Raw genomic sequence first — 27,086 nt, 5'->3', positions numbered from 1 at the left:
TATTTCGCCAATTTTAAAACCTAATAAAGATCCAACTAGATGTTCTTCATATTGGCCCATCTCATTACTCAATGTTGATTATAAAATGTTTATGAATATCTTTGCTGATAGATTGAAGACAATCATTCCCGGCATTATATATATAGATCAGACAGGCTTCATTGTAAATAGAAATACTTTTGATAATATAAGAAGAACTTTAACATTAATAGATTTTGCAAATAGGAAAAAGAAAGATTTAACACTTATTAGTCTTGATATAAGTTCAGCATTTGATTCAGTAAGTTGGGACTATCTGTTTACCTTAATGAAGTGCACAAACTTCTTGGATGCATTTGTAAATCTAATTGAACATTTATACAAAGGAACGTTGGCTTATATTAAGTTAGGAACATATGTTTCACAAAAAATACCCATTCTTAAAGGTACAAAACAAGGATGTCCACTTTCTCCACTATTATTCACTTTAGTAATGGAGCCTTGGGCTAATTTGATCAGAAACAGTACTGACATAGAGGGTTTTGAAATAGATGAAAATACAACATCCAAAATTCAACTTTTTGCAGATGATGTTCTAATTACATCAGCAGGATCTAATTCTTCTATACAGTCATTATTTGATAACATGATGAATTTTAAAAGTATTTCTGGTTTAATATTCAATGAAGAAAAAACTAAAATACTACCTATATATACATGAAAAAATATTCTCATTAGTGATTTTACTAAATATGTACCCAATTCAGGTCAGATAACTTATTTAGGTATAATACTATCTAAAGATATTAAATCTATTATATATAATAATTATAATACCTGTTTTCTTAATATACAAAATCTTTTTAATACCTGGAATAATATGTTTTTTACTATGGAGGAGAGACTTACAATTATTAAAATGATAATATTCCCCAAGATTTTATACTTAATACAATCAATAATACTTCCACCTACAAAAATAATTATCAAGAAACTGAACACACTAATGTTAAATTTCTTATGGGCACCTAATAGACCTAGGATTGCATTAAAGAAACATACTAATAGCTGGTCTCAAGGGGGTATTTCTTTTCCAGACTTTAATTTATATACTATCTCTTCTATTGTAAAAGTTATTACTTTATTAATAGATCAGTCATATGTCACAAAATGGAAAGATTATTGGGAGCTATTTTGTATACACTTCATGAAAATCTCCTTAACACATAAAAATATGATTGTAAATAACTCCATGTTATGGTTACTAAATGAATTTTGTACTTCACCTATTACACCTAAACATATAGTTTGTTACCCATTAAATATTATTATTAGTTATCGTAACTTTATATTCATGCACCCTAAGTATAGGGAATGGAATTTTATTGTATTTCCTATAATGTATACTCAGGGTATGCTTTTGTCATCTACTTCTGAAGGAACTCATTTAGCTATAGATAATGATCTAAAGTACTGGTATCAGTTGATATTTGATAATAAAGTTAAAAATCTAGATTTCTTAAAACAAGAATTTGATCTAAGAGAAACTTGCTGGTTAGAGGTTCAGACCTTTAGACAACATCTCATTAATAAAATAGATTTAATGTGTATAACTGTTAAAGAATCTATTCCAACACTGATTGATTACTTGATATTAAATTTACAACATAAAGTTTCTGATAAAGGTAAACTTTCATACATACATAAAGTTATCAGACAAGAAACTTTTACAGTGTAGATTCATACTGGAATTATTTCACTTCTATTAATGGGGACCCACCAAATCAACAAGATAAACAATATATATTGGAATCTGCTTATAGAACTACGTCTTCCATTGTCTGGAGACTTTATACATGGAAATTTTTACATAGATCTTTTTATACACCTTTGATGATGAATAAAATAAATAATAAAGATAATCTATGTAAGAGATGTAATGTAGAAATTAATGCTGACTGGGCTCATATGTTTTATGACTGTATAAAATTGAAAGAATACTGGAAGTCAATTAATGAATTTTGCAGGCTCTTTTTACAGATAATTTCATTATTTCTAAATCTCTTATATTATTCAACACACCTGTACCCCAAAGTGTTAAAAAGGTTAAGCTTCCCTTGTTATGGTCTATTCTAGCAGTGGCTAGGAAAATAATAACTAGAAATTGGATTTCAGATACACCTCCTTCGTTCAATGAATTTAAAAATGTTATGAATATAGTGTGCCATATGGAAATAAACACAATTAGGACTAGAACAAACAGAAAAACATCTTATTTTATTGTATGGGATAATTTACAAAAATTTTAATTTCAATAGCATGGTATTTTAGTTTAATTAATTGATCTGATTGTAGTGGATGTCTTTGTAAATACTTTAGTTGTTTTGTTGAATATTATAATAATACCTATTTTTAATTACTTGTATAAAATTGTTATGATATTTCTCTTATATGTTAAAACAATAAACCTGTTTTGAAAAAAAAAAAGGAAATCCTTGTACGTGGCTCACATCATCACAAAAGGTTTCTCATCCAGAAAAAAAGAGGTCATTGCTCCCCTCTACTCATCACTCATTAGACCCATTATAGAGTACAATGCCCCTTGTGGTATGTACCTCACAAGACATCTACAACAACTGGAAAGGGCACAGAAATACCTCACAAAGAGAATTACTGGCCTCAAACAGATGCCCTACGCAGACCGTCTCAAAAAACTCCTGCTTTACTCCGTCGCATATCACCTACTCAGAGGCGATCTCTACCTAACATACAAAGCTATGTCAAACCCAGAGCTGTTGGACTTGCTCCACTTAAAGAAATCCCAATCCCTCCGAGCTACACGCTCTAGGGACCTAAACCTTGTCACCACAATAAACAGAACATGCTGGAGGGATAGATTCCTGTCCCAGAGACTTCCCATACTCTGGAACAGACTACCTATCTATGTCAAACAGAGCTCCTCATTAGCACTCTTCAAGAAAAATCTTGATGATTAGATGGGAGATAGGAAATTCAACCCGGGGATCACTTCTGTGGGTCTGCTCGACAGGGGCACAGGAAAATAATTTTCTTGGGTGGCGAAAACCAGGGTACATTTTTGGCTAGGCTTATATAGGCCCTAGGGCCAATAGCCTAGTACCTACCTATGAACCTATAATCAAGGAACGACCAAATAAGGAACACAAACACAGCTTAAAAATACACTTTAATGAAATAAAACCATAAAAAATAAAAAGAAATGCAGAAGAGATGAGCACTTTCATGCCATAAAATGAGCTTCTTCAGATCTAAAAACAATCATTATTATGGTCACATAGATTTATAGGAACAACCAATCAGCAATCATATGCAAAGTACATATATGAGTATTGGACAAATGGTATTGCAATAAAATATAACCTATCATGAAATACCCCACTTGGGCATTGTTGACAAACTCAAGAGGTTAGGTACAAATCCTTATGTCACCCAGTGGATATCCAGCTGGTTCACAGATAGGACCCAGGAAGTTAGAACTGGACCACTCCTTTTTGGCATTTACTTCTCTGAAGTCAAGGCCAATGTCAGTGGCCTCTGGCTGACTAAATTTGTAGATGATTGCAAATTAGGAGCTGTCACTGAATCCCCTACCAACACACAAGTTCTACAGGAAGGGCTGACACAGACAAATAACTGGTGTCAGAGCCATGGAGTAAAAATACATGTCAAGAAATGCATAATACTGTCCTTCAGGAAGTCATCCAACCCTGGTAACTATCACTGACAACACACCAATAAGAGTTGACCAAGTAGTTAAGGACTTGGAGACACACATTGACAGTAATCTAGCCTTTATCCATCATGTATCTACAGTAGTGAGGAAATCATTCTATGTTGTGCAACCTATAAACAAAAGTACGATATCTCAGTCCAAGGAAGTCATTGTTACACCATATTTGGCATTCATCAGACCTATCATTGAGAACAATGCCGCTTTTGGTATGTATCTAACCAGGCATCTCCAATAATTGGAGTGTCCACAGAGATTCCTTGAAAGAATACAGGACATAAGTAACATGTCCTGTGCAGTCTGCCTCAAGGCCCTATCCCTGTATTCTGTCTGTTACAGGCTTTTGAGGGGAGATCTATGCTTGGCATATAGGGCATTGTCAGACTCCACTCTGATGGACCTCCTGCATATCTGCAAAACAAACAGCACCAGAGCTACCCATTCTAAGACTTAAACCTTGCCTGTGATATAAATAGGACCTGCTGGAGAGACTGGTATATATATCCCAGACACTATCCCTTCTGTAGAACATGCTCCTCATCCATGTGAAGCAGAGATTTTTACTAACCTAATTCAAATGTAACTTGGACAACTGGATGGGGAACAGGAAATAAATCCCTGGCTTGGCACCTATAGCTCTAATGGGCACAGGCAGCCTGTAAATGGTTCATCATCCAGGCTCCTGCTTGTAAATGTTTTATCTCCCAAGCCCCTGCTTACACTTATCAAGGGTACCCAAACTTGTCAGAGATTTGGGATGCATGGCTAGGCTTAAAAAGGCCCTTGTGGTCATTAGCCTAATAAACACCTATGAACCTATTCAAGTCATGACCATGCCACTTTAGCCTGTGCTCCTTCATATTAAAAGTAAAGAAATCTTCAAACTTCAAAGCACATTGTCAGGAACATATATTCCTCTTAGTTCAATTAGCAGATAATATAATATAACTGAATTCAATAACAGTGATAAACATGTAAACTGAAGAGGGGTGAAAGCCCTAAACAGCTGGTCCACTAATTACAGGACTACTGTGCAACTATGGGCTAAAAAGAGAAAGTTATATCAGTACAGTACCTTTCAAGTGGGTAGAGGCCCATTAATCACTTTTGCTACAGCATGTAAAGCTGCAGACCTGTTCTGGGATTTGTCCAGTTGATAAAGCTCTGCTGGTCCCAGGTCTAGAGTTGCAAACCCATTGCATCATAAATCTTCATTTGCCTCTTCCAAAGGAGCAAATCTGTTATTTATGGATACCAATGCTGTACAAAGAAATTGCCAAGCAGAACTCCTGTTTTCCATAAGAAGACAGGGGCCGGGGTTCGAAACATGGCAGGGGAGATTATTGTTATCAGTGGTTGGCATAATGGTTAAGGTGTTTACCTTATAGACACAAGGGGCAGGGTTTAATTCTCATATGTGATAAATAGCTAGGCTTAAAATGGCCTACAAGGGCAGTTAGCCTCGTCCCAATCTATGAAACTAAATTTAATTTCTATGTCTACTAAGTTGCCAAAATCTTTTAGATCTGTATGGCTTGGTGGGTTAATGCGGTGAGCTGTAAATGAGAGGGGCCCAGGTTCAAAAATTGGCAGAGGTGTTCATTTATGGGAAACAGAAAATACACCCCTGGGATTCCACCTCTCTCCCTGCTGGAGAGGGGCTTTAGATGCTGACTTGTCTAAACATGGGCTAAGGATTCATTAAGGTACAGCAATATGTATACCTCCTTACACATTGCACTACTTTTGTTAATTCAGCAACCAACCTAACACAGTGCTACACCATTCTCTTCCACAAAACTGTGCAGCACCACACCTTGTGGCTGTGCTGAATGCAAATGGGGCATTCCAGGAGGACAGGCATATGCTACTTAGCCATATGCTGTCTCCCCCAAGTTGCCTACAGGAGGATATATACATGACTGAGGAAGTGAAATTGCTGTGGCATGTAGAATGGCACAGCCATTCCCAGCATGTCGTTGTATTGAACACAGCCAAAAGGCCATGTTCAGCTACCTGCCACAACAGTGATATGGCAATCAGGGGGTGAGGGAGCCACTAGACAACAAGGCATACTCTTAAATGGAACTACTGCAAGGCATTAACAGCAGTATGGGGATCGGAAGTGGGGGAACCCACTAAACCATCAGGGATTACCCTTTTTTGTAAGGGTTCCAACAGTAGTATGGAGACTGGGGGGGGTGGGGGAATACACTAGACCAGCTGAGATTACTCTTTTCTGTAAGGATTCCAACAGTAGTATGGAGATTGGGGGAGGGGGGATATATTAGACCACCCGGGATTACCCTTGCCACTGTGGCACCAACAGTAGTATGGGGATCATGGGTGGGGTACTGCACTGGACAACCAGGGATAACTCTTGCAAAAACAGCACTAACAGTGGTATAGGGATCAGAGGAGGGGTGATATACTAGCTACCAGGGCATAAGCCTGTACTGTAATGGCACGAAAACTATTACAAGGGTGGGGGAAAAATGGACGGATAGACAGGTTAGGGACAGGTACATGAACTATGGTGTGTGTGTGTGTGTGTGTGTGTGTGTGTGTGTGTGTGTGTGTGTGTGTGTGTGTGTGTGTGTGTGTGTGTGTGTGTGTGTACTTTTGTGTGTGGGAGAATGCCACTGCCTACATGAACAGCAGTTTACTACTAGTAAATGCGATTCAGAGACATGCAAATTGGCCGATAATGAGATTTTTACCTTGAAGAGGCTAAGATGTCTAATGAATTGCAAACTGGCACATCAAGGGAGCAGGGCCTTTTTAGCATGAGCCTTATGGCTCATGCTAGCCCCTTTAATGACTCCCTGGCAATATATTAATGTAAATGTGTCCATTCATAGTGATTTTCTAAAGGATTGGAAGTCATTCCAAAAAAATCAGTACTAATATACAATCATAAAAGATATGTTTCTAGTTAGCTTGTGGAACCGTATTATATTCCCATCACTTGTTATTAGACATTTCACAAATGTTCCCAGTTCTGTCTGTGCTATAAAAGGTTCTATGTATCAGTTCAGTGAACTTGTAATGAAAGGAATGCACAGTCCTAAGGGACTGTTCTTTGCTTGTGGCATCTTTTGTAGCACCAGCTGTTTTACCACTGCTCAGCATATCAAATATTTCTAAGCTAGAGTACACAGTTCTGTGTGCTGCATTTCTTTTTACACAGTTTCTCTGTCTCTCTCCCCTTTTCTTACAGGTAAAGTTTTTATATATCATATCATATTTTATCATATTATCAGCATTCCAGCATTGCCTAGTTTGGCAGCTGCAAAGCTCTAGGACAGGTAGTTAAATTACTGTCTCATAAATAAAGTTTGAATGGTGCTAACTGATGTGCCAAGTTGTAGAGCTAAGCTTTCTAATTTTGTATGTTTTTCTACTGAACAGCTAATGCTTCAGCCTGGCTGGCAACATGGAATAGACCGTCCAACAATAGACGCCACAATAGAATATTATTCCATGGCAATGGTAAGTAAAACATGTACAATGTTTATATGATCATCTTCGAAACTGCATGGATAAGAAGGTACTAACTAGAATAAACACTGTTTTTTTTTATTTATTTAATTTGTAATGTGAGTACAGCTTAACTTCCACACAGAAATGGAATTTCTGTGGTTTTGAATCTAGAAACAAGATTGAGTATAGTCAGGGTCCTCACAAAATGATTGCTCTTGGTAACATTAATATCGTACAGTGAACAATAAATAGAAATTAAAGAAAGTTGCAACTTTAATGCCATTTTATGTCACTAATGTTTCCATTTATATGTATTTCTTTCCTGTCTTGTAGTTGCAACAGTAAAAATGAATGAATAAAAACTTTGTATACATACATATGAGGAAAATACACCACAATGTCTGTCAGACTCTTACATATACACACACACACACATCTGTCTGTCTGTGTCGGAAATGACAATATCGATCGTGCTTTTGTGTGAACCAAAAGCGTGAATTCTGAACTTCAAAAGTCCCTAAAGTTCGAAAATCACCAAATTGAACAGCAGATTTGCTGATTTTTGAACTACAATGTCGAACACACATCGTAATGCAGGGGGGCAAGCCGCCCTGCACCCCCACATGTGGGGGCTGCACTCCCCACACCCCCCCTACTTTAATATACTAACTCCGAGATCGCACTACATTGGGAAAAGGGTCCATTTCCCAATCCCCACTATAGTGCAATCTGAACCCAAAATGCCGAATCTGCAATGAGCGAATGTCACTGTGCATTCGCAGCATATTTTTTCAATGTTACTGACTTTTGAAAACGTCCTTTCCAACATATGATATTCGACCATGTGCATAACAAACATATAAAGGTAAACCCTATCTATCTATAGAAAGACCAGAGAGGTAAGTAGATACAGGCAGAGGCAGCGCAAGTAACACTACAACCTCATAACAAGATGTTCTCTTGTTCAGTTCTTGACTGGGGTCAATCCTGTTTCCATGTGGGCTTACATTAGTTGCATTGATTTCTTCCCACTACCTATGCATGCAGTAGGTGAACTGGCAGTGAGTGAGAGAGTCTGCATTTTGTGATAGAGCAGCACCCTAACCAGAGTGGGTTTCAATACCTTGGTTACACTAGCTGTAAAAATATGCTCTGGCATCACGTGACCCTGTAAGGGATAAAGTGTGGTTTCAGACAATATACAGCTTGGTCTATATCCATTGATCTAGCTGTCTCTGCACACACACACACACACACACACACACACACACACACACACACACACACACACACAATTTTGCATTTATTATTCAGTTTTTACATTACATTGTATTTATTTTACTTTCAACTTTTGAAAGCCGTATGTTATTTTTGTATTATTTTAAGGGTTCACAATTTCTAAAGATGACCTTCAAGTCTGTGAATTGCTTAATTAATTAATGAGTATCACATGATCAAATTTTTAGCATTGGTTTTGTTACTTAAACTTGCTGATTGCCTGTTTTATTGTTCTGATGAAGTCTTGTTACATTAGGGGCAAAAGCGCTTAATCTTTTATGGTATTTTAATAAATTGTTACTTTTTATTGGTGTTTCTGTTCAGATCTTACTTTGGAGATTACTCCATCTTTTGATGTTTTTTTTGCTGTGTGGCCAGTTTGAGAGCCCTGTTCGTTATTTTACACAGTGAAGACATACTGAGCCAGTTATATGAGAGGACATTTAGTGATAAGACTTGCAGTAAAAATGACACATTGACCAATGCATCCACTCTTCAAGACTAAAATCAAAGTGTCTGTAAGTCAGAAACTTGTTTTAGGTTGTTATCAATATGCCCATGCCAGCAGTGAAAAAAAAACCTGTGGCCATCCTGTATTTGAGCCATATTGAACTGTAACTGCAGTTGTTGAGGTTAGTAATCTTTCTGGAGTAGGCAGGACTTAGAATGCCCTGCAAATGTAGCGTATATTTGCATGCATAGCACTACCATACCAAAAAACAGATGGCTACTTTGTTTAGTAATTGTAGAAATTCTTCAATCTGTCTGGAATCACAACTCCTCAGTGACCTCAACCTTGAGTATTGTTGTATTGCCGTTATAACACTATGAAGATACACAGAAGGGCTGTGCATGTAATGCAGGCAGTAAAGTATCTCTTGCTTGATGAAAACAGGCTGAATACATTCTCACTGTAAAAAAAAAAGAGGAATAAACAAAATCTTATTGGTTAAGAAATGGTAGAAATAAGCTGGAAAAGCAGAATTTACAATTAACTTCAGGAAAGCTCAAAAAAGGAACATGATTTGCAGATTATATGAGGTTTCAGGATATAGGAGGAAGGGTCTGTTTGTGGAAAGAGTACTTTAGCTGCTTTTTTTTAAATGCTAATCCAAATTGTAGGCTGCATATTTTTGAACGTCAATTGCAGAAAAGGTAAAAGAGAACAGATTATGATGTTACGGGCATATGTACAGAAAAGCAGAAGACAATCTGTTGAAGAAGATTTGGGATAAACAGGAAAATGAAATAAAGAAAACATGGGCATCCAGCAAAGAAGTGGATGGATTGTGTGAGAGAAGCCCTGTGATAGACAGGTATCAATGTCAAAGAAGGCAAGAGAGTAGCAGTAAATGGAGAGAGATATTGTCACCCCGACCCCATGTAGAAAAAAGGGAAAATGATGAAGAAATTAGTGATGATATTTTGGAACATTACCATGGTAATACGAATAAATGTGTGAGTAAATCCTTATATACCTATATTTTGGCTGAAGGCAAGAATCCTGGTTGGTAATTTTAATAATAGAGTTGCATTACGTGAGTACAGTTGAACACAAGAATATCTTCTTATTATGTTCATGCTAGACTCAATGAATTTTCAATAAATATTTTCATCTTAAAGACTTAACTTATAGCTAGAGCTTTAAGTCATGAATATTTTTTATTGGCAGCTAAGATCTACTAAAGGAATTGGATTTTCCATGTGATGTTCTCTTTTAAAATACAGAACATGTATTTTATCCATTAACTGATAAAGGACAAATGTTTACCTAAAATTTTAAAGTGGCACGCTCATGTTACTTTCAGAGTTTTATCTGGCCCAGGATATATAGATTTGTCTTGCAGTTAAAAATTTCAAGAAATAGCTGGAATGCAATATGTGATTTTAATCATGGGCACAGCTGAGACATACTAAGATTTATTAATTTAGATAGTGTGGCATTTACCTGTGAATATCTTAGGTCGGGGTTACGTTGTTAAACTCCATGATAATGGGAGAGCCACATAGCTATGCCAAATTCACAGTGAGCACAGAGAAACCTACAGCACTATGCATACTACTGCCAATGCTGTGTGCATCCAGAGAAACCATGAACAACCTCCACAGGCATCCTGGGACAACAGGCACCATGCATGCAGCAGTATGCAAGATGGGCATGGTATATAAAGCAAAAATGCATTATGGAGGGGGTACTGCCATTTTGCCAGTGGCAGAGGATGGACTTTGGGTGTGGTGCTTAATGTACAGGACATGCATGGGTCACAATTGTGCTACATAGGTTCATAAGTTTATACTAGGCTAATGACTACCAGAGTCTTTACACGTCTAATTAAATGTCAACAAATAAATAAATCTGTTCAACCCAAACCAGTTTTATCCCAGAGTTCATCAGATGCCTATATGATGAGGTATGCTATTAAAGAGGTAACTAAGGGTTATGTGGGGATTGATTTACTTACTGCTGACCTCTGTCCATCAGAGACATGGGGGCCAGACCATGGTTGAAATTACAATTTCCCATCCAATGATCAAGGATTCTTTTGAACAGGGTCAGGGATAAACTCTGCTTCACGTAAATGGGGTACTTATTTCATAGCTCAGGGATCCCTTGAGACACATATTTTTCTCCACTGTGTTCTAATGTCACAGGCAAAGTTCAGGCCCTTGGATCTAGTGTTTCTTTTGCTGTTTGTTTTGTGGATGTGGAAGAGATCCATCAGAGCTGGATCTGAGGATTCCATATGTTGCTAGGCATAGCTTACTTGTCAGTGATCTGTAGGAAACTGTGTACAGAGAGATAGGGCCTTAACAAGCTGTATGTAGGACATGGTATTCATACCCTGGATTCTCCTGATGAGGAGCCCTTGAGGGTGTTCCAGCTGTTGCAAGTGCCTGGTTAGATACATGCCAAAGGGGACATTGTATTCAATGATGGGTCTATAAACGGCTGAGTGGAGTGGCACTGTAACTTTTTCTTACTGTCTTGGCTACATGTTGGTAGAAGGCCAGATTACTGCCTACATATGTTCCAAGATTCCTAACTATTGGGTAAAGCTTCTGAGTGTTTTATTGAGAGAGTAATTAGCTTGGGTGGATGATTTCCCAAAGGGCACTGTAATGGATTTGTTTGCATTAAGTTTTAATCTGTAGCTTTGACATAAGTCATTTGTTTGTGTTAGACCCTCTTGTAGAATGTCACTGTTATCGGGAAATCTATGATAGCTCTCAATTCACAGTCATCTGTGAACCTGGTGAGCTTAAGGTCTTTGACGTTAGTCTTCACTTCTGAGAAATAGATGCCAAACAGGAGTGGACCCAACACAGAGTCCTGGGGTACTCTGCTGGTGACCGGTCTACTGGTGGAGGTGGTCTCACCAATCCTGACTTCTTGTGTCCTATCTGTAACCAGCCAGCAATCCAGTAAGTTATGAAGGGCTTATGCCTAGTTCTGAGAGTATGTCAACAATACCTGACTGGGGTTTTATATTGAATGCCTTGGCCAGGTAAAGGTAGGCAGTATACACTGTTTTCCTCTCATCCATAGCCTTGCTGACCCTCTTGAAGAAGTCTAACAGATAACCAAGTCAAACTGGGATGGATCCAGTGTCTGGATGTTGGCAATGTCGTTGCTTATAATTTCCATGATCATTAGTTCCATAGCTTTGCATAGAAGACTTGTCAGACTGATGGGTCTGTAGTTTCTGGGGTCAGTTGATGGTCCACCCTTATGAAGTTGGATGACTGTTGCTTCCCTCCATTTGCCTGGCATGTAACCTATTTTGAGGCTTTAGTTAAATGGTGCCTTAAGTGGTCCTGCTAAGTCTTGTTTTAGGCTATTTAGGAGACAACCGGGGATATTGTTGGGGTCCAAACAGTGATTTTGGACATAGTGAGTACCACCAGGGCCTGCTTCTTGTTGATAGTTGAAGGGATATGTTAGCAGGGATTTCATTGGGGGTAGTGGGGGGTAAAGTTAGAGCTAAACGTACCAGCCAGTAGATTTGATTGGTCAGTAAATGTTGCTCTATTTACCACAAGTTTTGCTGTGATTGTCCTTAGCCTGAGAGGCTATCTTGACCTTGTAATTGGATTTGTTGGATTTTATTAGATCTCTTACTTTTTGTTTATTTGAATCTGAAAGCTTTGTCTGTATGAAAGCTGCTCTTTGTGATTATGGCCATGAGTTTTTTCTTTTGTTATATAAACTGTTAAGACAAAGATTCCACCAGTGGGATTTGTTTCTTTTTTTAATCTGGATTTACTTCTGGTAGGTACAGCAGCCTCAATGCAGCCATTTGCATGTTTGTACAGGGTTTCTGTAAATAATTATGCACAGGTAGCTGTATTCTCGGAGTTTGGAGGAGCCATGAATTGTGACAAATTGCCACTTAATAGGATGTAGTTTGCTTTAGAATAGTTCCTAATGATGTTGGGTTTAGTTGGATTTTCCAGGTTGAGTTTTATTTCAAGGGACACAGCTTTGTGGTCCATACTCACTAATGAGGACATGACACAGTGTGGAGGAATGTAATACTCTCCCATGTTGTTGGGTACTAGGTCCAATATGTTTGATTGTCCAGTTGGAGTGCATACTGTCTGGTCCAGGGAGTTTGTGTTGATAAAATTCAGGAAATGTTGTGGCTGTGAGTTAGAGGCAGTGTAAGTTTCCAAGTATATAGAGGGGTAGTTAAAGTTTCCAATGAACAGGGTATTTGGTTGGATGGTGAGTGCATCTAGTAGTCTAGGTAAAAGTTATGAGCTTTGTGGGTCATAGAGGGTGACCTGTGGCTGGCCAGGACATGGTATGGAACTTGGACGTGGATGAACTCCAGGACATTAGGACAACCTTTAGTTGCATTTGTTGCTAATGTAGATCAAGACACCTCCACCGTTGGCTGCAGTCTGTGCTGCTGTTGGTCTAAATGTGTGGAAGGCACTGCAGCCTTACACTGCTGGTGTATGGCCAAGTCTCAGCAACAGCATGGATGTCTACATTCTCCAGAGTGAGGAGAGCTTGTAAGATGTACAGTTTCTTGTTTAGGCTCTGAACATTGAGCAGTGATACCTTAAGATTGCTTTTAGGTCTTTTTTTTTTTTTTTTTTACTGTGTTGGTAGTTTTGTTATTTTGACAGTGCCTAAAAAGGCTGTAAGGGAGTGGCTAAAGTTCTAGCTAATATTCAAAAACCCAGGATGGCCAGGTGCAGACAATCTTTGGCAACCATGTCCTCCCATGCTGATAGATATTGGATTGCCCGGGAGTGAGACCAGAAACTTAGTCAGTTATTAAAATCAGTCATTTTGTGTTCATACTGTGGCATCATCCTTGATAAAGGTAGGATGCTGCCCAGTGCAACGCATGTACCAGTCTGTGTCACATATTCAGAGAGATCCATAATGTCTCTTTTCATATAGTCCAGTGAGGTACACCTCAAGTCATTTACACCACATGAACTGTGATAGAATCCTATTGATACTTGCGATGCAGTGACTTGAGGACATTCGAGATACTGGAGATTCTTGCTCCAGATAGGCAACTGACCGTTATCTTCCCTTTGTCCTGCCTGGTGAGAGTGACATCTGTGTGTCATACAAGACTACTAGGTCAGTGGTTTGCTTGCCTTATGGACTTTGTTCTTGGGGGATCATTGGGTGTAGGCTTATGTGTGGTGTTAGGTGTTGCTTTTGTCATGTACCTTAGTGGTTGCTGAGGACAGGTGTTGCCCTTTGACAACTTAGGAGGTCTTTGAGGTATTGAGAAGTTTCTTGTAAGTGCCTCAGCATAAGAAGGTCTACGTGCGTCGTGAGCAGTATGTGTAAAAGATAGTGTTTGGGTTCTTGACAACCTTTTTTGTAAGTGAGATTTCTGCCTCCAAGGAAGATATGTATGTACAGCTCTTGCATACTGTGTTAGTTTCTTTAAGTATTAAAAGGTTTCATGAGGACATGAGACAACTGCTACATTGTCTCAGGATGCCTATATCTACCAAGCCAGCCATAGAGATATTAGGAAATTGCAAATCCATGTTGTCAGGACCTGTATTTAGGTTAGGCTATGTAGCTCGTCCTGTCAGGATAAAATAGACAAGTGGTTGTGGGTTCAGTTCAAGCAGCTTTATTACACGCAACCACATTAGGTATGAGGCTTTGTAACTTAAACTTAAATAAAACTTGTAAACACACTCACACAGGTTAATACTCTGTTCTCTAAAAATAGCACTGCTGCCTGCACGTGCTCACTGTTTATACGCGTGTGCTTCCATCTGGAAATGTTTCTTAAAGGTACATATACATGCTCTGTTCTACATCCTCCATCTTCAAGAAATGAATCATACACTAAATGACAATATTCAATAACATGCAATTTACAGAAATGATCTTTTGACATGCAATTATACAGAACTCATGCTTCGACATGCAATCATACAAAGTTAGACACATAACTCATGTCCAGTTTGCTGTGTATTTTACACTAGGTCTAGAAATACAACCTGATTATGTAACATAAGTCAGAACTAGATCTAGCAACGGGGACTGTCTTCAAGGAATGTTCAACTTTGGGGACATCTGGGACATCATCAGGAATGGGAATTGATACTGAGACATGTTCTTAGGTACGAACATTGTCAGGGTTGCTCTGAGATCTAGAGTCTGTATAACAGGTACGATGCTGCAATATCATTTTTGATACAGGAAGAAGATGCCTGCAGTTCCTCTTGTATTCTATACCCTCAGATTCTACTAAGTAGGATCTCGGCTCAGCACCTATACCTCTCACTTGACCAATTTGATCAAAGCTTTTCGCCATTTGCATCCTCACTGTCTCTCCTTCTTTTAATGGTTGAATTAATCTGCTTGTTTTATCATAGCTAGACTTCTGAGAAGAACGTTTCTTAAAAAGTTGGGCTTTGATTGCTTTGTTGTTTTTAGCATTAGGCACCAACAAACTAGAGCTGATAGGCCAGGTTGTCCTGATTTGCCTAGATAGAAGTCTCTGAGCAAGTGTGCCAAGTAGATTATCACGGGCTATATTTCTGAGACTGAGTAAATTCAAGAGAATATTGGTATTGTGATGCTTTGACCTTTCTCGTAATTGCTTTGCACTCTGTACTGCACGTTCAGCAAGGCTGTTTGACTGTGGGTATTCAGGATTACTAGTAATATGGATGAAGTCCCACTCTTTTGCAGTTCTCTGAAACAATTGACTGGTAAACTGTGTACCATTGCCAGAAATAACTTTGTGTGGACTACCATGGACTGAGAAATTATATTTCATCTTAGTAATAACAGCACTGGATGTTAGATTAGGTAGCAAATCGATCTCAAACCAGTTCGATTAGGAGTCTACCAACACTCAGTAATGCTGATTGTTCCACTCAAATATGTCAGCTGCTACTGTTGACCAAGGTAGTTCAGGAATTTGGCTTTGCTGAAGTGGCTCTTTTTATAAATATGGCTTAGTACTGTTGCACACTGAACAGGAAGAAAGCACTTTATCAATGTGTTTCAGTAATGAAGGACAAAATACTAGTCGTCTCACTCTTCTTTTGGTAGAATCGGAACCTGGGTGGCCACGATGCAAAATCTGAATGTATTCATGTTGTAATGAAATAGGAACAACCACTTTTGGACCTTTGACAATTATACCATCTTCCTTTCATCTCTGCATGGAAAATAGGGTTACACTTCTGGTGGTACACTAGATTCAGTCTTTGTATGATCTCTCAGCTAATCAAGTCTCGTGGTAGAAAAATTATGCACTTCCATGACATTAAAGTCAAAATTCTCAGCATCAAGCTGTTTTGTACTATTTCTGGGTGATCTGGATAAGGTATTAGCAAGATTAAGAAGTTTACCTTATGTATAGACCATTTTGAAATTGTACTTTGTAATGTAAGCATCATTTTTTGTAGTCTTGCTGGAGATGAATGCATAGTGCTCTGTAAAATAGTGACTAGAGGCTGATGTTCAGTTTCAATTTGGATAGTTTGTCCATAAATATAATCATGGAACTTCGAACATGTTAACATAATTGCCAAAAGTTCCTTCTCAGTTTGAAAATACTGCATCTCAGTCTGGGTAAGAGTTTTAGATGCATAGACAATAGGTCTGCCTTCTTGAAGAATAACTGCACGAAGACCGAACTTTGAAGCATCAGAGGAAAGAACTACTGATTTGTGGACATTATAGTATCTTAATGTAGGCGGGTTGGTAATTTGCTGTTTGAGGTTATCAAATGCTCTCTGGTGTTGTTCTAACCATGACCAGACAACATTTTTGCATGTCAGCTGTGTTAAAGATGCTGATAACTTACTAAAGTCAGGGATAAATTTGCCCAAATAGTTAACCATACCAAGAAAACACTGTAGGGCTTGGATATTGTCTGGAGATGGCATCTCAAGAATGGCTGCTTGTTTAGAAGGGTCTGGTCATAAGCCTGTACTGGTAAGTAAATGACTTACATAAGTAACTTCTGGTAATCTGAATTTATATTTCAGAGGATTAAGCTTCAAATTCACTTCACGCGCTCTGTCCAGAAATTTCCTGAGGTTTCTGTCATGCTCTGCTTCACAGTTGCCTCCAAAAGTAAATCATCAACTATTCTAGCACATGTGTAGTCTGAAAAAAATTGCTTCATTGTACTCTGAAGGACTTCACTGGCAGAATTTAGTCTAAAAGGCATTCTGAAGAAACTTTATCTACCAAAAGGTGTGCTAAATGTAGTCAGCAGTGAAGATTTGCAATCAAGCATCACTTGCCAAAATGAACTCTTTGCATCTAAGACAGAAAAAAACGGTGACATTTGGCATGAGGGTGGAAATCTCCTCAACTCTACGCATAGGATGATGAGTTTTTTTAATGCCTTGTTCAAGTCTCTTGGGTCAATGCATATTCTGATTTCATCTGAATTTTCATTATGACCAGCTACCATGGAAGATACCCACTCAGTTGGCTCTGTGACTGGAGAAGTCACACCTTGCTGCACCATTTTGTCTAACTGGACCATGACTTTGTCCTGCATAGCTATTAGAACTGTCCTTGCTGATCTGACCAGGTCTACTTTCATGGAATACACAATTGGAAGCTTTTCTAATTTGTCGTTGAACACATCAGCACACTCTGAGAAAATAGCGTCAGTAAAGCTGGAACTGGGACATGTGTTTACATGATGTACTTCTTTGGTAAAAGAAAGTAGTTTCATTCCTAAACTGTCTCTGAGACCTAATAATGACTGCACATGTCTTCAGACTACATAAAATTGCAAGCTGTAACTGTTCCCAGCTGAATAGCATGAAAGCACTACTGAGCCTTCGGTTTGAATCTCTTTACCTCTATAAGCAACAAGCTTCACACAATTGACCAAATTAAGTTGCTCACCAGCTCTCACTTTAGCAAATATTTCTGCTGACATTACATTAGACTTTGGACCAGTGTCTACTTTGAGCTCTGTGGGTTTGCCATTGATCAGGACAGTACAAAATACTTTGTTCTTTGAAACAAATCTACTGCATGGACCTTTTCACCAAACACTGAGACACCTTCTACATAAAAAGTAGGGCGCAGCTTTCTACATGATCAACTTGCATTTTTGAGCGACCTTCCTTAATAACTGAATGAGGCTTGCCTGATTTACAACACTTTTGAAAATGGTTCCATTTTTCACACTTGTGGCATTGCTGACCAAATGCTAAGCACTTGTCTCTTTTAGACTCATGACTAGCAACACAACTGCAACAGTTAACAACAAGACTTGACTTGGGTTTTGCTAAGTCACCCTTCTACTGCACTGAGCATGTCCTTTTTACTGAGCTACTCTTGGAACTTGCTAGAAAATTATGGGTTCTCCCTGCCAAAGCTGCAGGGGTTGCTGCTGCTATGTGCTTAGGCCTGCTTCTGCTTGCCACGTGTTGCATGCCATCTAAGTTTACTCTGTAGGTTGCTGAAACCATGCTCTCATCACTTGCAAGCATACGTGTGTGCCTTTCTGTGAGCTCATGGATTTGACAAATCTCTATGACTTTGTTCAACATTAAATCACTCTCACGAAGCAAAATCTTTCTCACTGCAGCGCTATTAATAAAACACACAAGCCTGTCCTTTATTAACTCATCTTCCAAGTCACCAGATTTGCACTTTTTAGCCTTATTTCTCAAGTCAGTGATAAAAGCTACAAAAGTTTCACCTGGCTTTTGGTCTCTTGTATAAAATAAATGCCTCTCTGATGTAACATTTGTCTGGGGGTTACACATTTCTCTAAATTTACATTTCAAGCACTCAGGGTCCTCCCTTGATTCAGCCGATACCACAATATGTCAGTTTTCCCCTTCTGTATATACTTCTGGTGCGTACACAAATGAATGCTCTCTTTTAATGGCTTCTGACCCAGCTAAGTTAAGCAAAATGAATGGCCTCATACATGCATCTTTGTCAGAAAAAGCTGCTTGTATGAAAATATCATATTCCTGCATAGATACTCTCCAGTTCTCTGCTATATTATGAGCAAACACAAGTGGACTCAGTCTGCAAAATCCCTCTGCCATATCAACACACAGTAGTGAAGGTGCTTGGAATTATGTATGAACCCAGACACACACATAAATATACAGTATGCCAAGATTTTATGTCAGAACTTGTAATTATGCCCGATAGTACAACAGACTCTTGAAATAACTGCATTTTGCCAAATAAGACTCCATAGCACAAGAAGATTTTAAAATCACTATACTTTATGAAATCATTCCTTAGTGTAAGAAATACTTCGAAATTACTGTACTTCATGAATAAACTGTAAACAGCAGAAAAAGCTCAGAGTAAGAAACACTTTGAAATTAATGCGCTTTGCAAATAACCTGTATACAGCACAGAAACTCTTCAAAATGGCTGTACTTTTAGAAATAACTCTGCACAGTGTAAGAAACACTTTGAAATGGTGGCACTCTGCGAACAAATGCACTTAGCACACGAACATTTTTGGAATGGTTGTACTTTAACTGCACTTTGCAATATAACTGTACTTTGCACACAGCAAACTCTTTGAAATAATTGCACTGTAATAAAGAACTCACTCTGCAAACACTTTGCACACTCTGGGATACTTTGAACAACTCTAGTTATACTTTGAATGGCTTTTGCCAATGTGAAATAGTAGTTTGTGCCCAAACACGGTCTTTTACTGAAAAACATGCATTTGCCTTGCTCTTTAACTTTAAGCTGCCCTTTTATTGTACTCGTTATGCCCATTTAATCTCTTATCATGCGCATTATACTTTTCTTGTGCCCGTTTTACTTTAAACATGCTTGTTATGTAAATCAAAGTTAACTCTGAGCCCCATGTGCCCGTTTTACTTTAAACATGCTCGTTATGTAAATTAAAGTTAACTCTGAGCCCCATGTGCCCGTTTTACTTTAAACATGCTCGTTATGTTAATCAAAGTTAACTCTGAGCCCCATGTGCCCATTTTACTTTAAACATGCTTGTTATGTAAACCAAAGGTAATTCTGAGCCCCTATAAATATTTCTGCCAGTTTTATCAAATATCGTGGTTTTGAACATTTCATTTAATTAATAATGCATTTTGTGCCTTTCATCTGATTAATAATACATTTTGTACTGCTCGTTTAATTAATAATGTGTTTTGTGCCTTAAAATGCTCCATTTCATTTTCTTTGCCAAATAAATCATTTGTGCAAGTTTTTGTTACCTTGAGTTCATTTCTGGCCCTTATAGTTTGTCTGAGCTCCATTTCACTCACCCAGCTCAATCTGCCTTCACCTTCAACTCTGCACCTCATAGCTTGAAGAACTTGCTCTCTTAATCCCGGTTCTGACACCATGTTGCTCATCCAGTCAGGATAAAACAGACAAGCGGTCATGGGTTCAGTTCAAGCAGCTTTATCACATACAAACACATCAGGAATGAGACTTTGTAACTTAAACTTAAACTTATAAACAGTCTAACTGTCACACTCATAGAGGTTAACACCCTGGCTGTTCTCTCAAAATGGCACTGCTGCCTGCACGTGCTCACTATTTATATGTGTATGCTTGCATCTGGAAATGCTTCTTAAAGGTACATACACACACTATATGGTTTAGTGAATTGGTTTTACAGGGGTCACCTGAGTAGCATCTAGGATTAATGCTAGATGTCAGATAGTTCTATGATCTGATATTAATGCCGCTTGATGTGCTAAACAGCTGCCATAGGGCAGTAGCTCTGTGCAAAGCCTTGTTGTATTACTGGTTAAAGTCCCAAGTACTAGCTTTATAGGTTTACTACTATGCAGGTTACTGCTAACCACCACTGCACAATGAACAGCTCTGCAAAAAAGTGCCTAAATTATAGCAGACAAAAGCTAAAATTTAACCCTCATGCACTCTGGCAAATAAACAACTACATTTTGAGACCGCTGGTGTAGATCAGTGTGTGTGATATCACTTTAAGAAGCTTTCCAGTGAGTCAGAACATGCATATAAGTACTCAGCACATGCAAGTAGCAGTGCCATTTTGAGTGAGCAGCCAGAGTGTGAGCATGCAAGTATGTCGTCAGTCAGTTAGATAGTTTGTATAAGTTTAATGCTCCTGCCATCCATCCTGATGTATTTGTATGCAATAAACCACTTAAACGAACACCCAAGCCTCAGCGTTTTCTTAATGCACATAAGAAGAGTGACATGGTATCAGAAGTGGGATCCAGCATTACAGGCATGAGTCAACAGGTTAAAGTTGGAGGAATATACAAGAGTGGATCATCCCTGCTGCTCAGATGACTGCCAAAACAGATCAGAAACTTTTTCCAGGTAGTAAAACTTGCTTAAATTATTTATTTTGCTATAAATATAAAATGAAGCACTCAGAATGCTCAAAACAAAATTCTTATTAAACAAAATATCCAAAACTTTGACAAATTGATAAAAATATTCAAAATAATTATGAAAATATATGAAGCAATATCCGAATCACATAAAATGTACAAAAAAAGAAAAACAACTGTAGTTTTTTGCTATGTGCTACTTTTTTGTATTAACGAAAGCTATTCAAAATATTCAAAGTGTGCAACATGTTTGCAAGTGTGTGCAGTATTTCACAATCTACACTTATTTCCAAGAAATTTTCACAAGGTGCAGTTGTTTCAGAGCATATTTTGCAGAGTACAGTATTTCGAAGAGTTTATTGTACATTTTAATATTATCACAAGTACCTGGTGTGTGTGCATGTTTGTACATAATTACAAAGGCCATTTTGCATTGTGTTTTACTATAACCTGTGGGCATGGCAGAAGGATTTCTTGTGCCCATTTTACTTTAAACATGCTTGTTATGTAAATCAAAGTTAATTCCTAGCCCCATTTGCCCATTTTACTTTAAACATGCTTGTTATGTAAACCAAAGGTAATTCTAAACCCCATGAATATTTCTTCCAGTTTTATTAAATATCATGGTTTTGAACATTTTATTTAATTAATAATGCATTTTGTGCCTTTCATCTGATTAATAATACGTTTTGTACTACTCGTTTAATTAATAATGTGTTTTGTGCCTTAAAATGCTCCATTTAATTTTCTTTGCCAAATAAATCATTTGTGCAAGTTTTTGTTACCTTGAGTTCATTTCTGGCCCTTATTGTTTGTCTGAGCTCTGTTTCACTCACCCAGCTCAATCTGCCTTCACCTTCAATTCTACACCTCATAGCTTGAAGAACTTGCTCTCTTAAATCCTGGTTCTGACACTATGTTGCTCATCCAGTCAGGATAAAACAGACAAGTGGTCATGGGTTCAGTTCAAGCAGCTTTATCACATACAAACACATCAGGAATGAGGCTTTGTAACTTAAACTTAAACTTATAAATGGTCTGACTGCCACACTCATACAGGTTAACACTCCCGCTGTTCTCCCAAAATGGCACTGCTGCCTGCACATGCTCACTATTTATATGTATGTGCTTACATCTGGAAATGCTTCTTAAAGGTACATACACATACTATATGGTTTGTGAAGATTGGGTAGAGATGGGTGAAGGCTGCCAGCCTAGCCAAATAGAATTTGCTACATAATTCTGGCATTTGTAAATATAAATTTAAATACAGGCTTGTTTCTTAAATGAAAGGAAATACTAAAATGTTGAACTTCAAGATTGTAGCAGCATTGCCATCTGCTGTAATGAAAACTAAGTCAAGCATTTAAAATCTTTCTTTTGAAATTAAAATTATTTCATCACTGCCTTTGATGTTTTACAATTTGGCTCCAGTCCGGCTAGATGAAGGCTTCCTGCCTATTGTTTTAAGGCTAAAGTTAATGACCAGAATTTACATATGGAATGTCCTTTATTGCTCTAAGTGTAAAAGAATGTAAATGCAGTTTCTGTGTGGCTTGGAAATCAGGAAGGTGTAAATGATGATGTAATGTTTAGCAGAACTGCAGTTTCAATTTAAATAGTAAGAATTAGAGATTATTATAGGTTCATAGGTAGGTACTAGGCTATTGGCCCTAGGGCCTATATAAGTCTAGCCAAAAAATGTACCCTGGCTTTCGCCACCCAAGAAAATTATTTTCCTGTGCCCCTGTCGAGCAGAGCCACAGAAGTGATCCCTGGGGTGAACTTCCCATTTCCCATCCAATCATCAAGATTTTTCTTGAAGACTGCTAATGAGGAGCTCTGTTTGACATAGATAGGTAGTCTGTTCCAGAGTATGGAAAGTCTCTGGGACAGGAATCTATCCCTCCAGCATGTTCTGTTTATTGTGGTGAGAAGGTTTAGGTCCCTAGAGCGTGTAGCTCGGAGGGATTGGGATTTCTTTAAGTGGAGCATGTCCAACAGTTCTGGGTTTGACATAGCTTTGTATGTCAGGCAGAGATCGCCCCTGAGTAGGCGATATGCGATGGAGTAAAGCTGGAGTTTTTTGAGACGGTCTGTGTAGGGCATCTGTTTGAGGCCAGCAATCCTCTTTGTGAGGTATTTCTGTGATCATTCCAGTTGTTGTAGATTTCTTGTGAGGTACATACCAGAAGGGGCGTTGTACTCTATAATGGGTCTAATGAGTGATGAGTAGAGGGGAACAATGACCTCTTTTTTTCTGGATGAGAATCCTTTTGTGATGAGATGAACCACATAGAAGGATTTCCTGACCACTGTGGCAATGTGATTATCAAAGGAGAGACTACTGTCCACCTGTGTCCCAAGGTCTCTTACCACATTTTCGGCATTAAGTAAACTACCAGCTATGTGGTAGTTCATGGGTACAGAGTTTTTACCAAAGGGGATGACAATACACTTTTTGGCATTGAGCTTCAGGCCATGGCTTTGACACCAGTTGTCTGTCTCAGTGAGGCCCTTTTGTAGTTTGTCCACATCGTTAGGAGTTTCGATTATGGCTCCTAGTTTGCAGTCATCTGCAAACTTTGTTAGCAAAGACCTTCTGTGTTAGCCTGAACTTCATAGAAGTAGATACCAAGCAGGAGAGGACCCAGGACTGAACCCTGTGGTACTCCACTTGTCACTGGTCTGAAGTCGGATTTGGAATCCGCTACTTTCACAGTGTGGGTTCTGTCCATGAGCCAGTTGGCAACCCATCTTGTGACATAGGGATTTATACCTAGTTTAGTGAGCTTATCTATAATTCCAGAGTGGGGGATGGTGTCGAAAACCTTGGCAAGATTTAGATAAGCTGTATGAACCATTTTACTCTCATCTTTGGCTTTGGTGACTGCTTCAAAGAAGTCAATCAGGTTTAGGAGACATGGTCTGCCTTTTACAAATCCAAACTGGGTAGGGTCCAGAGTTTGGAGATTACCAATGTCTTTGTTTATGAGTTCCACGATGATACGTTCCATGGACTTGCAGACCAGGCTCATCAGGCTAATGGGGCGATAGTTCCCAGGGTCCGTCGTGGCTCCCCCTTTGTGGAGTGGGATAACCGTCATGGTGCGCCATTCAGTGGGTACAAAGCCTGAGGTGAGGCTATGATTGAACATGGTACTTAGGTAGGGTGCCAGTTCATTCTGTAGTTCGTGTAGAATGCAGCCTGGGATATTGTCAGGTCCCATGGATGCTGTGTTCTTGGCTTTGGAGAGTGTGTTTTTTACCTGTGCAGCCGTGATTATAGGAACTTTGCATTCTTCCGGTATAGAGATAGGCCCTCTAGGGGGTGAGAGGGGGGTAAAGTTAGCACTGAACCTATCTGCTAGGATGTTGGCCATATCAGTTGGTTCTGTATATTTAGTGCCATTGTGCTGTAACTCAGAGCAGATTTGAGTGTTCCCATTGAGATTCTTGACATAGCTGTAGAATGCTTTGTGGTTGTCTTTAGAGTCAGTGGCAATTTTGTTTTCGTAACTAGCTTTGGAGGATTTTATGACGGATCTCAGCTTCTTACTGAGGTTGACCAGGGAGTGCTCCAGTCATGGGATTTTACTCTTTTTTGCAACAGTTTCTTTCTTCTGTTGTAGAGTTTGTTTATGGAAGAGGACCACCAGATTGGCTTCCTTTTTTTGGAAGATAAAATCTTGGTTCTATTAGGGATGGCATGATCCATGCACTCGTGTAAGTGCTTATAAAGTGCATTTGTGTAGGATTCAGCAGTCATACCTCTATTTTCTGTCTGCATGGATGTCATGAAGTTTGCCACTTCTGTCTTAAGAAGTGTGAAGTTGGCTTTGGAGAAGTTTTTTACAATTGTTTCCCTAATTGGGGGTGGGGGTGGGATGTGGATGTCTAGGCTGATTAGCTTGTGGTCGGATCTGACCAACGAGGAAATGACCTCTGGTGTGGAACCATGTTGGTAATGACCAGATCTAGGATATTGCTGCCCCTGGTGGGGGTGTGAATAAGTTGATCCAAGGCATTAGAATTTATGAATTCTAGAAAATGTTGAGAAAAGAGTTGGTACATGAGTAGTTTTCCCAGTTAATGGTGGGGTAGTTGAAATCACCCATTATTAGGGTGTTGGGTTGTACCCTAATACTTTCCAGTGTATCAAGAAATGAGGAGTGGGAATCCTGGGGCATGGTGGGGGGTTTGTAGCAAGCTACAATTTGGATTGCGGTCTTGCCCAGAGTTAGTTGCACTTGGATAATCTCAGATGCATTATGTTGTGCAACTAGCCTGGAGGTGTGGATATCCTTAATGAATATGGACATGCCTCTGCCTTTAGTGCTTCATTCTGGGTTAGGTGGCCGAAATGTGTGGTATGCATTGTAGCCTGGTAATGCAGGGGTGCTCTCTGGAGCTTTGAAGAAGTGCCTCGAGTGAGTGCATTTTGAGGTTTAGACTTCTAGCATTGACTAGCATTACCCTCAGATTTTGCTTGCTTGTACCTGTTACAGTGGTGAATTTGTCATTTGAACCTTGCCTAAAAAAGGCACTATAGGGGTGGCGAGAGCCTTAGCCTGTATCCGGAATCCTAAGGGTGACAGGTGCAGGCCATCTCTGGAAAAGCATCGTGGTCTGTCGATCATGTTGTCCCAGGCAGACAAATACTGGATCCCCTTAGAATGACACCAGAAGCTTAGCCAATTGTTGAAGTCAATCATTTTGTCCTTGTACTGTGGTATCATTCTGGGTGATGGCAGGATGCTTCTCAGGGTTAGGGTCATACCTGCCTGGGATACAAGATTGGAGAGCTCCTCCATTTCTCTTTTCATGTAGTCCAGGGAGGTATGTCTCAGGTCGTTCACATCAACATGGACAATGACAGTGTCATATTTGTACTTATTGTTGAGTGACCTGAATGCATGCATTATGTGGCGGATCCTGGCACCTGACAGGCAGCTGACAGTAACTTTCTCCTTGTTTAGTCTAGTCAGTGGAACATCAGTGTGCCTGACTATAGAGTCACCTATGACTAGAGTGTTGGGTACTTTGTTATGCCTTATGGGCTGTGGTTGAGTGGCACACTGAGTTTGTGGGCTATGTGTCATTTCGGTTGTGTTGGGGGGTGGAGTTTGCTTGCGTTTATGCTTTGGATGTCCCTGATGCTTGGGCAGGTTTTTATTGAGAGTAATAAAAACTAAGTCAAGATTGGGTAGAGATGGGTGAAGGCTGCCAGCCTAGCCAAATAGAATTTGTTACATAATTCTGGCATTTGTAAATATAAATGTAAAATACAGGCTTGTTTTTTAAATGAAATAAAATACTAAAATGTTGAACTTCAAGACTGTAGCAACATTGCCATCTGCTGTAATGAAAACATCTGCTGTAATGAAAACTAAGTCAAGCATTTAAAATCTTTCTTTTGAAATTAAAATTATTTCATCACTGCCTTTGATGTTTTACAATTTGGCTCCAATGCGGCTAGATGAAGGCCTCCTGCCTATTGTTTTAAGGCTAAAGGTAATGACCAGAATTTACATGTGGAATGTCTTTTGTTGCTCTAAGTGTAAAAGAATGTAAATGCAGTTTCTGTGTGGCCTGGGAATCAGGAAGATGTAAAAGATGATGTAATGTTTAGCAAAACTGCAGTTTCAATTTAAATAGTAAGAACTAGAGATTATTAAGCATTTTTCTCTTGATATCCAACCTACAGCACTGCCTGTTGTCTTAAGTAAGTTATCTTGGAAGTACATTTTCTTGTAGAAAT

General features: G+C 38.8%; 1 protein-coding gene across 1 annotated transcript in view; it reads left to right on the top strand.

Annotated features, from left to right (window-relative positions):
• The window catches only part of LOC122810354 (fatty acyl-CoA hydrolase precursor, medium chain-like), a 336,843-nt gene that overhangs the window by 246,280 nt on the left and 63,477 nt on the right, over nucleotides 1–27,086 (top strand). Inside the window, exon 9 of the mRNA XM_044081933.1 lies at nucleotides 7,160–7,240. Coding sequence (XP_043937868.1) covers nucleotides 7,160–7,240 — 81 coding nt within the window. The remainder of the gene's footprint in view (nucleotides 1–7,159; nucleotides 7,241–27,086) is intronic.

The sequence above is a fragment of the Protopterus annectens genome, chromosome 8.part1 (assembly GCF_019279795.1).
Source record: "Protopterus annectens isolate FY-2018-M chromosome 8.part1, PAN1.0, whole genome shotgun sequence".
Lineage (NCBI taxonomy): Eukaryota > Metazoa > Chordata > Ceratodontiformes > Protopteridae > Protopterus > Protopterus annectens.
Note: the sequence above shows the minus strand (reverse complement) of the source record. Positions and strands in the feature narration are given on the sequence as shown.